Source organism: Arabidopsis thaliana, chromosome 2 (assembly GCF_000001735.4).
Source record: "Arabidopsis thaliana chromosome 2, partial sequence".
Taxonomy (NCBI): Eukaryota; Viridiplantae; Streptophyta; class Magnoliopsida; order Brassicales; family Brassicaceae; genus Arabidopsis; species Arabidopsis thaliana.
Window position 1 is genome coordinate 9,369,950 of NC_003071.7, and position 16,454 is coordinate 9,386,403.

The window sequence follows — 16,454 nt, forward strand, 5'->3', positions numbered from 1 at the left end:
AAAATATTATTGTTTATTATCAAAGATGATTTGGTTTCGACTACCCGTGAAATTTTCGAATGTGATTACAGTTGTCGAATAGCGTATTTACTGTATTTTATTTAAGTGGATCTAAAATATGATATAATTATGATTAATCTAAAAAGAAATGTAAATTTAAGTTATATATCACTTTTGTAAATAATTTCTCTCGGAATTATTTTTTTTAAGTCCTTAATAATATCTTATGACAAAAAAAAAAATATGAATCTAGTTATCAGGTTTCCTTGGTAAAGAAAAATTTAGATGTAAGTTTCCTATTTGTAGATTCTATAATCATAACGGGTTTCACAAACAATTATAATACTGGTATCATTCGTTGACAAGAACTAATAATAATCTGGAGTTGACTTAATTAGAAAACTTTATTTGTAAATCAATTGTCAAAAGCCATTCGTATATTCTTAATACATTATGCAAATTAAAGAAGAGTGTTACTATAATGTATGCACGAAAACTATTCAAGTGGATGTAAAGACGATTGAAATCGACGGAACGTGACGGAGCAGTTGTTGACAAGTCACCGGAGCTTTTGCAAACTTCCGATAGACACACGACCTTGTCAACGACCTGAGAGTATAAATAATTGAAAATATCAACTCGATCTCTAAACACACCACGTGGAAAGCTATGAGACCACTGTCGGCTAATGACTAATAAAAGAAGTATCGTGCACGTGTTCCACGTTGATCAACAGCCACTTCACTGGCTGATGTCTCTGTTATTCAGATAGTGACTTAAGACGGCATTATATTGTCTTCAAGGGAAATATTAAAACGCTGCGTTTCCGTGTGATGGAATAATTTTGCAACCGTTGCCACTTTTACTTTTGGGAATTTGGTTGAACAGCAACTTGTTTTTTTTTTTTTGGTAAATATTTTTGGTTGAACTTGTCATTCAATGTAGCAAAACTTAGTAAAAATGCTACAAAACATAAAGATTTTCAAATGTGCCAAACCTCAGCTCTATGGACGATTTCCCTGTTCTAACTATACTAAAATGCATAGTTTTGGTGTAGTGATTAACAAAAATATGTATGGAATATAATCATGATGATAATGATAATGGTAAGATTATGCTTTTACTTTTGATTAAAAGCTAGTGATATGATTTGCCTCTTAATTTGAGTAGATGATTTTCAATGTTTGGTACTATTTTCATTGTTTTAGTGGGAAGAAAACAAAGAGATTTGGTGTTCAATGTAGCGTTAGTTAAGTAGATGAAAAGAGATACGTTGATGCTAATGATGATGTTATGATGTTTGATACTTTATATGTTTAATCATCATATTATCATTAATATGCTTTGTTTAAATGGTGATCTTTATGCTCTGTTTTGGCTTCTACTATATATATATGCTGTATTTTTCTATGGGAAAGCAAAGCATAAGTAACGACAGTTGAAGTCCAAGTAAAGTACTAGATTGTTTCATGCCCATTGTGCAAGAGCCATATTTTATTTATTAACAAAACATCCAACTGAGACTGGAGATACATAAAAGCTTGGAACATAATCCACTTTCAAGTGTTTGCTAACCACCGAGTGAGACAATGAACCAATATGTTATCAAACAAATGTGATAAACAAATACAAATTCTCCAATCGATTAGGCAGAACCGCAGCATTAGCTAGTGGATAAATCAAGAGTTCAAGAATCGAACACACAACATTCATTAACTTGTGTCTTGATGATGTCAAATTGTGAATCATGACTCAAAATGTATTACAACCATCATCATCATTAGGCCTCAATGCATCTCTTGTCTATGATCTAAAACGTATAGACAACACAAGGAACAAGCCGCCATGAGTGATCTGAGACAACTTTCCTTAAGGTAAGTAAACTGGTCATGGCATTTAATGCTTTTGAGTTTCAGAGTCTGGTTGATGTATAAGGGAAGATTTTTAAGTTTAGATAAGGGAAGTTTCACCCAAATATCATCTTTTGGTGTCGATCGATATTTCATATTTGATATTTTGTCCCACATTTTTGTTGATAATGTCAATATTGATATTATTTTATGCATGAGGTCTTGATATCATAGTTCAATTTTCGTTTTAGTCAAAATTGATGACTTTTTATTTTTCATTTTTTAAATAACTAATAGGTTCTAGGCCTAGGGGATTTGGTATTATGTTGTGCTTATATATAGGTTAATTTGTTTATATTCTTTTCAGATATAATCCTATTAGAAGATAGCATATTCGATATAAGTTTGTTTATGATTCTTAAAGTATATTCTCCTTGTATATAGGACGATCGTAGATATCACTAGATATGGGGAACTGTAATGCCTTTATATTGAAATCAATAGAGAATGATCTCCTCAACGGAGACTTTCATTAGCTTTCAAATCCAACATACTTATTAAGTAGGGCTCCTTCATCTTTTTCTTTTCTCCTCCTCCATCGTACGATATGTCTTCTCCAGCAGCCTCCACCACCAACGAGCCACGGCACGAGAATATTCATAGAGTTTCGTCGTCATCGTTATTCTCATTAGTAAAAGGACTCATAACAGGTTTACTCCAAAGTCAACTCATGAGACGAGCTATAAACTTAATCAACCGAAACCCTAGACCATACGATATTGCCGCGGACCAATCTTCTTTGTTGTTTTCGTCATTACCTTATGATGTAGTTTTGAACTGCTTAGCTCGTGTCTCCAGACGCTACTACCCAAACCTCTCTTGTGTTTCCAAAAGCTTCCAATCCCTTGTGCGTTCTCCTGAGCTTGCACATATGCGATCCTTAATAGGCAAAGATGATCCCGTCGTTTATGTTTGCTTTTCCGATACTAAGCCTTTTTTGGGCAGGAGACTTGATTGGTTTACTTTGAATCCAAACGAGAAGAAAACAAGTGTTCTTAACTCATTTCAGGTTTTTTCTTACTATATGTTGTATTGTCCCTCCGTCTCCATAGGTTCAAAGATCTACTTCGTTGGAGGATGCATGTACAAATGTTTGCCGGGCCTATTGATCTTTGATTCCTGGTCCGGCGAGTTGTGTGTGGGTCCTAGCATGAAGGAGGCTCGCATGTTACCGGGCGTGGCAGTAGTAAATGGGAAACTATACGTAATGGGAGGGTGCCGCGAAGACCAAATCCAAGTGGAGGTTTTCGACCCGAATTCACAAACTTGGGAAGTTGGACCTTTAAGTTCAGATGGGGAAGTCCGATACGGAAAAGGGTTAATGCGATATGGAGCAATTGTGACTGAAGCTGTAGCATTGGAAGGGAAGGTTTATTGTATGAGTTATAAAGATGGGAGTCACATAATCTACGATACGAAAGATGGAAAATGTGAGACTTTTTTGATGGCAGATGGAAAGGCATGGAGGAGAGGTGGAGTGTGTGTGGTAAACAGTGTGATCTATGTTTATTACATTAATCTTGGGGTAATGTGGTATGACCCTAAAGATAAGGTATGGAGAGAGGTTAAAGGTTTGAATAAGCTTGATTATAAATCAATTGACATGGTTGGGATGGTGGATTGCAATGGGAAACTTGGGTTTCTGTGGGGAAATAACACGAGAGAAATTATTAGTGGAAGAACCGAGAAGAGGATTTGGTGTGAGATGATCGTGTTGGAGAGGAGTGGAGTAGAAATCCATGGAACGGTCGAGTGGTCTGATCTCGTTGGATTTGTTCCTCATGACTATGAAATTTGGCGTTGTCTAGGTGTTTCTTATTAAAACTTAGTTTATGATGGTAATGGTGTGATGACGTTTTCTTACTTTGTGAATTACCATATTACTAATATGTTGCATTGGCTGAGCAGAATTGTGAGCATCACAGATTAAACATGATTTGCATCTTTGGTTGCTTTTCATTTTTAATATAGCACTTACGATAAATAGGTACCTATATACCAAAAACGTGTATTTGAAAAACAAAACAAGCTTTTAAACTTACAAAAAGTAACTGAAGGTTATAAAATATATAATCCTATTTACCATGACATTTGGCGTTGTCTAGATGTTTAAACAGTTTTTCTTGTAGTAGCATTTCTGATCAAAACTATAAAAGAGATGCTTATGATAGTAATGATGTTGTGAAACGTTTTCTTACTTTTTGTATGACAATTTTATTAATATAGCGTCTTACTTAGCTAAAAAGTTGATGTATGACAATTCAACAATAGAATTGTCTACTCTAGATGATCGACTGTTGTATCTGAAATCTAGATATACAAGTTTCTATGCGATTTTGGGCATTTCAGTATATGTCATCTAAATTCGTATCCAACTTTACGTGGTTCATGACTTGTCGACTTAGAGTAGGATTAGAATAGATTTGGCAAGCTAGTTTTACACCACATGTCACGGGAATATCCGTGTGAGTAGGTTGGCTCAATGATATTGAATTATTGATATATACTTACTCCAAGACTTGCCCACAACAAGTGGAGTTTAGCTTTTAATACGAGTCCCTCGGCCATGATTAGGGGTTTGGGGAGAGAATTAACGTCTGATCAAGAAAATATCAGAGGAGTAATTAGGAAGAAAAATCCAATCGAAATGTACAAGATTTGTCTAAAACACAAACAACACAATCATAATTTATCCTTTTTGATAATTTTACAGGATTTAATCACGCAGTAGTGTACAACACACAGTAGCTTTGCGATGAGCTTGGTACACCATCTCTTCTTTTCCCGCTCGCATCGACCACAATCTAGCCGTGGTGTCCGATGATGCTAATAGTACAAAGTGAAAACCAGTTTAAATACTCTTTTGTCTCACACAAGTTTTCCAGTGTAAAGAGATTAAGTAGTACCTGTTACAAGATATTCTCCATCCATTGAGAAGTCACAGTCCCATACCCATCTTTCATGACCTGTTAAATGATATTGATGAGAGTGTAAAAGAGAACACATACCCCTTTCAGAAACACGGAGAGACCATATACCTGTTAAAACTTTCTCAAGTTTGAAACCATCAAGGTTCCATATTTTGACTGTTTTATCAGATGATGCGGTCGCTAGATATCTGCTAACAAATATATAAGACCTTACAAAAAGAAAGAAGACAAAGAAAACAGGTTGCAAGAGAAAGAAGAAGAAACACATAATTACTTGTTTCCAGGAGAAAGGAGACATTTAAGGATGTGGCTATTATGAGCTTGTAGCTTATGAAGGGGCTCAAACTCGGTCATCGTCTAGCAAAAAACACAATCAAATTTTTAAATGACATGAACAATTATTTCAGCATAATGGAAGAAAGAAAGTTTTTCTTATGATTAGAACAGTACTTGTCTTTCACACAAGGAGCGCCATACATAACATGTTCCACGGTCGTTAGCAGCAACCACCATTGTCCCATCCCACATAACCGTTAAAGACCGTATAGGTGTACCGACTTCTGGTACCTATATATAGTTATACACCAAAGTAATATTATATATCTACAGATTCTTAGAAAATGTAACTAGGATAAAGAAATGTACCAGTTCACAGCTACACAAATCTGCTCTGAGATCCCATACACGTATATTACCGTTTTGGTCTCCAGATATCAATTCAGTCTATAAAAAAGGATAACAAGTAAGACAACTAAGCCGATTGCTACAAAACAACACTAAGATATGTACCTGATTTGGGTGTAAAACAACTGTGTTAACTGGTGAAACACTTCTAAACTCCCTTTGGCATTCTCGAACCCTGCATTTTCGGTTCACGGGTCAAATCAAAATGAGCATTGAGCTATATATAGAAGAGAGAAAAAAAAAACATGAATGTGCTATATACCTCAAGTCCCAGATCTTAACAGAGCCATCTTCTGACCCTGAATACATCATGTGTCCAGTATATTGGAATCCTACCGCCATAACATTTTTGGTGTGTGATACAAAATTCCTCACCTAATGTGCACAAAGACTCCATCAAGATCATTCATATATTCAATCAAAAGGAAAGATAAACAAACAAAAACCACATCAAAAAGAAGGATATTTACAGGTATATGAGGGTTGTAGGATCTGAGATCAAAGAGTCGTATGTGAGGATTGCAAGCTGCTACTAGTTTACCCTTTTCAGGGGTTAGCTCAAGCCTATTCACATGCTGAATATAATACAAAAGTTTCAGATGAAATGTCAAAAAATTAAAAAATGCATATGTCACAGAGATTTTAGTGTTGAGAAAACACACACCAAATCAGGATAGCGAAAGGAAAAGTAACAGCGACCGGTTCGGGCTTGCCATAATCGGATGGTTTGATCATGGCTTGCTGTTGCGAGATACACGGGACTATCATCCGGTTTGTTTTCAAACATTATTTCTTCAACAGAAGAAGACTAGGGTTTCGCAAACGTTTTTTTTTTTTTTTCTGACAATTTGGGGATTTATGCTGAATTTCAGACCAAAAACAAACCTTTATTATATTAAAATACACTATTCATTATCTTTCCCTTTTTTGGTCAAATATATTAATTATCTTAAATATGCTTCAATTTTATATATATATATTTTTTATTCCTTCGTATTTAAGATATTTTTCCTAAAAAAGTGAAAAGGAAAAAAAAAGAAATTTTAAATTGCTGAGAAAAGGACAAAAAAAGGCAAAACAAAAAAAAGTATCAGTTTATCTAAATCCAAGTCAATATTCTAAATTATAATCCTATATAAATAAAAACTCTTAGTATTCTTATGTTAATATGTTTGGTTCTCCTAATAATAAAATCTGAAGCCAAAACGATATGTCTCCTTCTTCGAAGAAGTTTAAGAAACAATCTTCCTCCAAATCAGTTAAGCCACCGCTAGAAGATAACGATCCGTCCTTGCCATCGTTTACTTCATTGCCCGACGAAATCGTTTTGGACTGCTTGCAACGTGTCCCAAGAAGCTATTACCTAAACCTCTGTCGAGTCTCCAAAACCCTAAGGTCCCTTGTTCGGTCACCTGAGCTCTCCCGTTTGCGAACTCTCCTCCCAAAGAATTCTGTCTACGTCTCCTTCAGCCAAAACATAATCAATGTTCCACCAGATACGATCTACCGTTGGTTCACTCTTAAGAAGAAGACGATGAAGACGGCTATGAAGACGTTTAGGTATAAATTGGTCAAGATTCCGATTCCGTTCCCTTCTCATCATTCTATGTACAACTCTTCCGCGGTTGGGTCAGAAATCTACTTCGTAGGTGGATCCTTCGAACCGATGTCGGAACTCTGGATTCTTGATACTCGAACTGGAATGTTTAGACAAGGACCAAGCATGAAGGTTGCTCGCACGGATGAAGCATCCGTGGGAGTAATCAATGGAAAGATATACGTGATAGGAGGTTGTGAAGACAAGATACAAGTAGAAGTTTATGATCCGAAGTCGCGGAGTTGGAAAACTACGAAAGATCCTGAGGAGAAAACGCAGCGCGGATTGATGACTCGGTTAAGTGCGGTGTCGCTGGATTGGAAGGTTTACACTGTGGAAGTTGGGAGAATCGGTGTGTATGATCCGAGAGAAGGTAAAAGAAAGGAGACATTGACAATCCCAAGTGATATCGTATGGTGTATGTGTGTTGTTAATGATGTGCTCTATGCTTGTTATTTTCAGCAGGGGTTGATGGGTTTTGACGTAAAGCGCAAGGTATGGGTTAAAGTGGTTGGTTTGAAGACACTTAATGTCAAGTTTGATGTCTCTGTGATGGCGGAGTACGATGGAAAGCTAGCGATTTTGTGGAGTGAGATTGATCAAACGAAGATGGAGAAGGGATTCGCGGGACGATCGAGTGGTCTGGTATTGTGGCCACAATGACAAATATTCATTGTGAGTTTCATAATTGTTTAGTTGTTTCTGATTGATAGTGTTTTGTTGCACCATCAGAAAACTGGTTTAACAAAATAGTTTAACCAAATTTGTTTAACTCATGTCATCACTATCAAAAGAGGAATCTAAAAATTAAACTATATGTATTCTGCAGTTAGCTAAGCAAACAAAATCCATATACATAGCAATGTTCTTTGATAAATTACCATATATATACATTGGAAATGACTTGGACAATAACCCTTTTAGCTGTTTAATCAGTTGTTTGTCGCTTGTGCATCCAATTGAATCGGCACCGAGTTGATTGATTATTCAGAATTCCCATCTGAAAATGTTTAGAAAAACGTGCAAAGATGAATCAATTTTTGATTATGGGCATTATGATCACAAGTGTAAGCTTATAGACGAACTGGTCAATATAAAATGTATTCAAGAAGCATTTACTTTTATGCATTGTTTAGTTATTTCTCATTGATCAGCTCATATGCTTTTATGTGTTACATACTCTTCTCCATGCCACAACGTAACTTATTCCATGTAATGTCTATATCATTGAACAAAATTAGAATTTCGGTTTAAGATGGTAGGGATTCTATTTTGAAGATTTCAGGTCTAATATTGTGAAGGTATGGGAAGTGTTTGTAGTCAAGTGGTTGGTTTACCTCTGCGACATATCCCACCTACATTCGACTATACTAAATCAAGTTATCTCTTATAGACGGTGTAGGAATTAGATTATGAATCGGTTATGACGATCCATTAAATAATTTATTTAGCAAATTAAAAATAAATAAGGTTAAAAATACATGAGTAGTAAATAGGGACACATAAAAAACAAATGATCCCTTGTCTCCAAAATGTGTTAACAGAGAATGCAGTGTAAAATAGTTTGCGGGTTCCATTTGATCAGCTTGTCACCCGTAGCTACTCTGTTTTTCCGAACTAGCCATACGATGAGTGAATACTTCGGAGTCGAGTACTTGAACCAGATTCCGTTGTAGTTCTCTATTAGTGACTTTGCTGTGCGTATCTGCAACCACATTTCTTTTGTGTGAAACACTTTGCGATAATGGTCGTTTTGTTTTTCTTTAATTTTATATTTTGCATAGACAAATATCTTTGTTCAAAATTCAAATATAGTTAGTGTAATAACTAACGTCAAGATTGTTTTTGGTAGGCTGAGGGGTGAAATTGTCAACCCGATTTTATTAAAGAAAAACTACGAACAATTACATCAAAACTGCTTTAGGGAACAATCTTCCGTTAGCGTCTTCAACCAAAAACAAATGAACTTCCTCATGACACATCTCAAAACAATGAAACCTTAAAGGCAAAGAAAAGCATAGTTAGCTAACTCGTTGGCTAAACGGTTAGCTTCCATATACACATGTGACATTTGACATTTAGACTAACCAGTTTCTAGTGAAAAGGTCTTGATATAAACGTATCAAGAATGAACAGAGGATGAGCATTGCTGATCTCTGTGCTTAGACAACCCACCACCAATTTTAAATCCAAATCTAACTCTACTTGTCGAAAGCCCTTATCTCAAGCAATAAGCAACCCATAACTAACGTCGAGATAACCATTATGGAACTCTGAAAAAAAAATTCATTTACTAAAATCTATGTGGTTACCAATCATTATCCAAATATAACCAAGTTTGAAATCCATTTTTCTCTACTATATAAACACCAACTACCGCTTGTTCATAATCCCACAGAGCCAAATTCCGATACAATCAAATAATATAAATACCATAAATTGAATTCCTAATCGGGGTTCCTTCTATAAATTTATTTATTTGATTTATTGGAAAAAATAATAATAATATGGGGATGTCAAAAAGTATCAAGGTTATTGTATCTCTTGCTCTCATATTATTTTTGGCCCTTGCAGCAACCAAGGTTGAAGCCACAAGATACATAAGTTATCGTGGTATGAATCATGGAGATCATGCTATACATTGTGACAAAGCCCACCCTAACACCTGCAAGAAGCAAGTAGCAAATCCTTACAGGAGAGGATGCGGAACAATCGAACGTTGCCGTCGTGATACAGGTAGAAAATGAATCAACCAACCCACCCAAGAGCATAAAATATTGCATCAACACCTTTGGTTAAGAATGTGTTAACATGTTTCTCATTGGAATACCTTCGTTATCTGTATACACACTTCACATCCTCATATTCATTTGTTAATGAGATTGTTTTGGCTTTGTAATTGATTGTAATTATATTATGTTATGATCAATCATATTTAAATATATTATATCCAATATCTCGAGCTATTGTCTCTTTCTTATATGCATTTGAGCAATTATCATACTTCTTGCCACAATAATATAACAAGAACTATGGGAATATACAATAATTATATATTGATCCCTATGATGGAATTCAAAACAGTATACCCAATTTGAGACACAATATATCGAGCTTTTGTCTCTTTCTTATATACATTGAATTCCATCTCTTCTTTGGAAGTTAGCAAGTTAGAAGATTCACATTTGGAAGCAACTCTCCTCCTTCTCTTCTTATGAAATATCAATCTTAAATCATTTTGTTACCGGTGACAAGGTAAAGCGTTTTCCTTTCTTTGTTATTTTCATTTGATTAAAGCTCCATATGAGCTATCTCATTTTCAATCTTATATTTCTCTTTCAATAAACTCAATGAACACAATTCTCATTTCTTTAGAAATGTCAACATCATGCTCTAGATTCTCATACAAAATTAAAAAAGTCTTAGTAAAACATATTGAAAATTGTGGAAACGGCTGCATATAGACGTTGTCTATGACTATGATATCAATCAATTGTATTCATTTTACTAGAATTTGTGCAAAAAAACCAAAACCATTAAATGTTTTAATATGTTATTTACTGATAACATATTTTAAAGTGTAATTATAAGAATAAATGGCCTAAAAAGGAAGCAAACAATCGTATAACTTAATTATTTGAGACTGAACTTTAGAAATACACCAATAATATATTCAATTTTGGAGAATTTAATACTAACAAAAAAAAAAAATTGATATTCCTTTTTTCCGTAAAAATTCCAATTTTTGTTTATGAATTGGTACGAATATCTAACAAATTAACGTGGAAATAAGCTCCCACATTTTTAGTTCGTCTAAGTTGTAAATATCATGATGATAAAAAAACAAAACAAAAAGTAGAAATATGCCCTAATTCCTCCTCATGTTATATATATAACTGCCTCCAACTCCGAAGAGGCGCCGCAAGAAGAAATAAGCCTTAGTTCCTCCTCATGTTATAACCATACGATGTCATCGCTTTCTTCGTTGCCCGACGATGTTGTTTTGAAATGCTTAGTCCGCGTCCCGAGACGCTATTATCAAAACATCTCTTGCGTCTCCAAAAGGCTCAGGTCCCTAGTGCGCTCGCCTGAGCTCCACCGATTGCGATCTCTCTTCCACAAGAATTCCATCTATCTCTACTGCCTCGAGACGATGAAGTTTAACTGGTTCACTCTCTCTCGGAGTGAGAAGAAGACTGCGATTGAGTATCAATTAGTCCGCTAATTACATTCCCTTCTTCCCACTCAATGTTATCTTCTACCAACGTGGTGGTGGGATCAAAGATCTATTCCATTATTGGCAGATCCGCAAAACCTTGCTCAGATTTATGGATCCTCGATACTCGAACTGGAAAGCTAACCAATGGACCAAGCATGAAGGTTCCCTTCCCGCGTGAAGCAGCTGTTTGATTGGTCGAAGGGAAGATATACGTGACGGGACTAGGTCAAGGAGAGAACCAAATTCAAGTGTTTGATCCCGAATCGCAAAAATGGACATTCGCGTCGGAGGAGAAAGTGCGATCGCTGGAGGAGAAAGTTTTTATAATGGATAATGAGAGTAGACGCTATTTCTATAATGTGAGAGAAGGTAGGTTAAAGGGGACTATGTGGATGGAAAGTGATAGAATAAGCTCTCTGTGTGTTGTAGACGGTGTGCTCTATGGTTATTTTAGGTGGGGTAATTACCGTGAATTAATGTGGGCTGATACAAAGCTCAATGCATGGAGAAGATTGAACACTCGTGATGGGAAGACACTTGAAGAAGACGTATCTTATACCATTGCAATGTCGGGATACAATGGGAAGCTAGCGGTTTTTTGGTCAGTGAATGAGTCTGATTACACGAAGAAGAACAATGAGGTTATGTTTAAATTGATCGTGTTGGATAGGGTTGGGGATGTGATTTGTGGGACGGTCGAGTGGTCTGGTGTTGTAGGCACAGTTAAAGCATTTGATTTTCTGCGTTGCTTAGTTGTTTCTCACTGATTAGCTCATATGATTTTATGTGCCGTTCCCTTCTTCTTGCCCCAACATAACTTTTTATTTTTATTTTTTTTGAACAAACTATTCAATGCAATGTCTTTATCATATTCATGGAACGAAATTAGAATTCTGGTTTAAGATGTTAGGGATTCTGATGATGCTAACTTAAATTGTTTGTCGTTGTGGAATCTTCCTTAGCTTAAAATGGTCTTATTCCTAAACTCCATTTAATAACAAAAACGTCGATGGAATGATGCTGCTGTATATATACTTAGATATGACATTGCTGAAAATGAACAATTCTTGGGTTTACTTTAGGGCTGAACATTTGTATTCACACTTTTTAGTTTAACCTAATCATTATGTCATGTCATACAATCAGCTTTAAAAAATGCATTAGCGATAAGAGGGCGATAGATTTAATGTCTAGCGCCTAAACCGCTAGACACCTAAAGCATTTATAATATATAATACTATAAATAATGATATTATAAATAATGATATTATGCATAAATATTATAAAAGTATATATAAACCGCCTAGAACACTTATTAGAACATTGCATACAACAAATAATTAAATAGAAATTAAAAATTAAACAAACAAATAAAATATATTGAGAACATAACTCCTTAACAAAATGATTAATTAATCCTATGTTCTCCTTTCAATTGACCAAATCGAAATTTACTATATAATCTAGTTAAAACAATTAGTAGTATTATCTAAATAAAAAAAATAATTCACTAAAACCTCATAAATTGAATTAGTTGTAAAATCTAAATCTTATTCTTTTATAAATCTAAACCGACATAATCTCATTTAGTTGTAAGATCTAAACCTAATCACTATTTTATAAATCCAAACCGACATATAATTTTATTTAATTGTAAAATTTAAATCTTAACCATTTTTATTATAAACCCAAAACGACATATAATTTTATTTAATTATAAAATCTAAACTCTACTCCATATTTGTAAATTCAAACCAACATATAATTTTGTTTAATTATAAGTCTAAATCTTAATCACTTTTTATAAATCAAAACCGACATATAATTTTATTTAATTGTAAAGTCTAAATTGTACATATAATTAATTTCTTTTAATTAAAATTAAAAAATATACAAATTTTGTTTTTTTAATTATTGTATGATATGACATAATAATTGGTTTAAACTAAAAGAAAAAGTGAATACAACAAAAGTTCACCTTAGGAGTGGACACAAATATTTTTACCTAAATTTTCTTCTTTTCTTCGTTCAACCAAAAGAATTATAACAATACTTTTTAAGAGTTTTGATTGTTGTTTGTTTTATTTAGTTTAGTCCTTCATGTTTAATTTTTCAATAAATTGCACCAATAAGAAAAAAGAAAGAAAGAGAAAGAGAGTTTTTGATCAGTCTGCCGCCAAATTCAACATGTTAACGTTTCTTATTTTCGCAAAATTGTCACCTTTACAGATTTTTCACCGAAATTGAAAGCTCACGAAGAGTTTTTTCATTTGAAGCTTGTAAGTAAATCTCTTTTATAATCTACAGTTTCAATGGATGCTCCGGTTCCACTCTCTTTATCTACTCTGTTAGAACTCTGCACCAATCTCTTGCAAAAATCTGTAAACAAGTCCAATGGTCGTTTCACAGCGCAATTGGTTCATTGCCGTGTTATCAAATCGGGTCTTATGTTCAGCGTCTACCTGATGAATAATCTCATGAACGTCTACTCAAAAACTGGTTATGCTCTTCACGCACGCAAGCTGTTCGACGAAATGCCTCTAAGAACAGCTTTTTCATGGAACACGGTTCTTTCGGCTTATTCTAAACGAGGAGATATGGATTCGACTTGTGAGTTCTTTGATCAGTTGCCTCAAAGGGATTCGGTTTCGTGGACTACGATGATTGTTGGGTATAAGAACATTGGTCAATATCATAAGGCTATAAGAGTTATGGGGGATATGGTCAAGGAAGGGATTGAGCCGACGCAGTTTACGCTTACGAATGTGCTTGCATCGGTGGCTGCAACGCGGTGTATGGAAACAGGTAAAAAGGTTCATTCTTTCATCGTTAAGCTTGGTCTTCGCGGTAACGTTTCTGTGTCGAATTCACTGCTTAATATGTATGCAAAATGTGGTGATCCAATGATGGCAAAATTTGTTTTCGATAGAATGGTTGTTAGAGATATCTCAAGCTGGAATGCTATGATTGCGTTACATATGCAGGTCGGTCAAATGGATCTTGCTATGGCGCAGTTCGAGCAAATGGCTGAGCGAGATATAGTCACTTGGAATTCTATGATTTCTGGTTTCAATCAGAGAGGGTATGATCTCAGAGCTCTAGATATCTTTTCGAAGATGCTGAGGGATTCTCTGTTGTCGCCGGATAGATTCACTCTGGCGAGTGTGTTATCTGCTTGTGCCAATCTTGAGAAACTTTGTATTGGGAAGCAGATTCATTCGCACATTGTTACTACAGGGTTTGATATTTCCGGAATCGTGTTAAATGCATTGATCTCGATGTATTCGAGGTGTGGAGGGGTCGAGACTGCCCGGAGACTGATAGAACAAAGAGGAACCAAAGATCTCAAGATTGAAGGTTTTACAGCTTTACTTGATGGGTACATTAAGCTTGGAGATATGAATCAAGCTAAGAATATATTTGTTTCGTTGAAAGATCGTGATGTAGTCGCATGGACCGCCATGATTGTAGGATATGAGCAACACGGTTCGTATGGTGAAGCTATAAACCTTTTCAGATCAATGGTTGGAGGAGGGCAGAGACCAAACAGTTACACTCTTGCAGCAATGTTAAGTGTAGCTTCAAGTTTGGCATCATTGAGCCATGGCAAGCAAATCCATGGGAGTGCTGTAAAGTCAGGGGAAATTTATTCAGTTTCTGTCAGCAATGCATTGATAACAATGTATGCAAAGGCGGGTAACATTACATCGGCAAGCCGGGCATTTGATTTGATACGCTGTGAGAGGGATACAGTATCGTGGACATCCATGATTATCGCGTTGGCACAGCACGGTCACGCAGAAGAAGCACTTGAGCTTTTTGAGACAATGCTGATGGAAGGACTAAGACCTGATCACATAACATATGTTGGTGTTTTCTCTGCCTGTACTCATGCCGGTTTGGTCAACCAAGGTCGTCAATACTTCGATATGATGAAGGACGTTGATAAGATTATACCTACCCTTAGCCACTATGCTTGTATGGTGGACCTGTTTGGACGTGCTGGTTTATTGCAGGAAGCACAAGAGTTCATCGAAAAGATGCCTATTGAGCCTGATGTAGTGACATGGGGTTCACTGCTTTCTGCTTGCAGAGTTCACAAGAACATCGATCTTGGGAAAGTTGCAGCAGAGAGATTGCTTCTTCTCGAGCCAGAGAACAGCGGGGCATACTCAGCCTTGGCTAACTTATACTCAGCTTGTGGAAAATGGGAAGAAGCTGCTAAGATAAGAAAATCAATGAAAGATGGAAGAGTAAAGAAGGAACAAGGGTTTAGCTGGATTGAAGTGAAGCATAAAGTCCATGTCTTTGGAGTGGAAGACGGGACTCATCCAGAGAAGAACGAGATCTACATGACCATGAAGAAGATTTGGGACGAGATCAAGAAAATGGGTTATGTTCCCGACACAGCTTCTGTACTACACGACCTCGAAGAAGAGGTTAAAGAACAGATTCTAAGGCACCACAGCGAGAAACTAGCAATCGCATTTGGACTAATTAGCACTCCGGATAAAACCACATTGAGGATCATGAAGAATCTCAGAGTGTGCAATGATTGCCACACGGCTATAAAGTTCATTTCCAAGCTTGTGGGAAGGGAAATCATAGTGAGAGATACAACAAGATTTCACCATTTCAAAGATGGGTTTTGTTCTTGCCGAGATTATTGGTGAAAATAAGGAAGATCCAAAGAATTCTCATAAGGTCTAACTCAAGCCATTGTACAGAACAGATTCAGGTATGGCTTCGTTGGAGGGAAACCAACAAAAGTTTTCCTCTTTCATTGTTTAATTGGTATGTAAGTTCCATCATCATCATAGTTATTGAGCATTAGAATAAGATGACATGGCATGTGAGTCTTTAGTGCTAAAGGAGAAGGATATAATGAACGATTGAGATATTTTTGGGAAAAGCATAAAGAGGAAATGGAATTGGAACAATCAGAAAGAAGTATAGAAGAAGAAGGAGAAGAAGAAGAGAATATGGTTCTGTTTGTTACCAAAAGCTTTTCTTTTTAGTTTTTACTAACCATTGACTACATACATACATTAATACATAGATGAAGAAAGATCTTGGTCGGCATAAAATGTATGACTTAACAGAGAGAGCCCACA

General features: G+C 35.7%; 6 protein-coding genes across 7 annotated transcripts; 5 read left to right on the forward strand and 1 right to left on the reverse strand.

The window, feature by feature from the left end:
• Window positions 1-2,580: 2,580 nt before the first annotated feature.
• On the forward strand, window positions 2,581-3,732 carry AT2G22030 (Galactose oxidase/kelch repeat superfamily protein; the record flags this gene model as incomplete). Its single annotated transcript, NM_127772.1, has 1 exon — window positions 2,581-3,732. The coding sequence occupies one exon, from the start codon at window positions 2,581-2,583 to the stop codon at window positions 3,730-3,732; it is 1,152 nt and encodes a 383-aa protein (NP_179794.1).
• A 756-nt stretch (window positions 3,733-4,488) lies between these two features.
• On the reverse strand, window positions 4,489-6,311 carry LST8-2 (Transducin/WD40 repeat-like superfamily protein; the record flags this gene model as incomplete). Its single annotated transcript, NM_127773.2, has 10 exons — window positions 4,489-4,736; window positions 4,817-4,876; window positions 4,949-5,031; window positions 5,115-5,197; window positions 5,291-5,407; window positions 5,486-5,563; window positions 5,630-5,699; window positions 5,787-5,899; window positions 5,995-6,099; window positions 6,189-6,311. 10 exons carry the CDS (start codon window positions 6,309-6,311, stop codon window positions 4,627-4,629), a joined length of 942 nt encoding a protein of 313 aa, NP_179795.2. The 3' UTR covers window positions 4,489-4,626.
• A 423-nt stretch (window positions 6,312-6,734) lies between these two features.
• AT2G22050 (Galactose oxidase/kelch repeat superfamily protein) lies at window positions 6,735-7,913 on the forward strand (the record flags this gene model as incomplete). Of its 2 annotated transcripts, none has more annotated exons than NM_127774.3 (2): window positions 6,735-7,494; window positions 7,584-7,913. In NM_127774.3, 2 exons carry the CDS (start codon window positions 6,735-6,737, stop codon window positions 7,601-7,603), a joined length of 780 nt encoding a protein of 259 aa, NP_179796.2. In that variant the 3' UTR covers window positions 7,604-7,913. The 2 variants fall into 2 exon arrangements, with proteins under 2 accessions (NP_179796.2, NP_001118358.1); NM_001124886.1 differs by having other exon boundaries at window positions 7,587-7,913.
• Window positions 7,914-9,515: 1,602 nt separating this feature from the next.
• RALFL15 (RALF-like 15) lies at window positions 9,516-10,165 on the forward strand. Its single transcript, NM_001335782.1, has one exon. It carries the CDS (start codon window positions 9,629-9,631, stop codon window positions 9,866-9,868), a length of 240 nt encoding a protein of 79 aa, NP_001318265.1. The 5' UTR covers window positions 9,516-9,628; the 3' UTR covers window positions 9,869-10,165.
• Window positions 10,166-11,042: 877 nt separating this feature from the next.
• Window positions 11,043-12,196, forward strand: AT2G22060 (galactose oxidase/kelch repeat protein). Its single transcript, NM_127775.2, has one exon. It carries the CDS (start codon window positions 11,667-11,669, stop codon window positions 12,105-12,107), a length of 441 nt encoding a protein of 146 aa, NP_179797.1. The 5' UTR covers window positions 11,043-11,666; the 3' UTR covers window positions 12,108-12,196.
• Window positions 12,197-13,447: 1,251 nt separating this feature from the next.
• On the forward strand, window positions 13,448-16,317 carry AT2G22070 (pentatricopeptide (PPR) repeat-containing protein). The gene has a single exon (NM_127776.3). It carries the CDS (start codon window positions 13,653-13,655, stop codon window positions 16,011-16,013), a length of 2,361 nt encoding a protein of 786 aa, NP_179798.1. The 5' UTR covers window positions 13,448-13,652; the 3' UTR covers window positions 16,014-16,317.
• The last annotated feature ends 137 nt before the right edge of the window (window positions 16,318-16,454 follow it).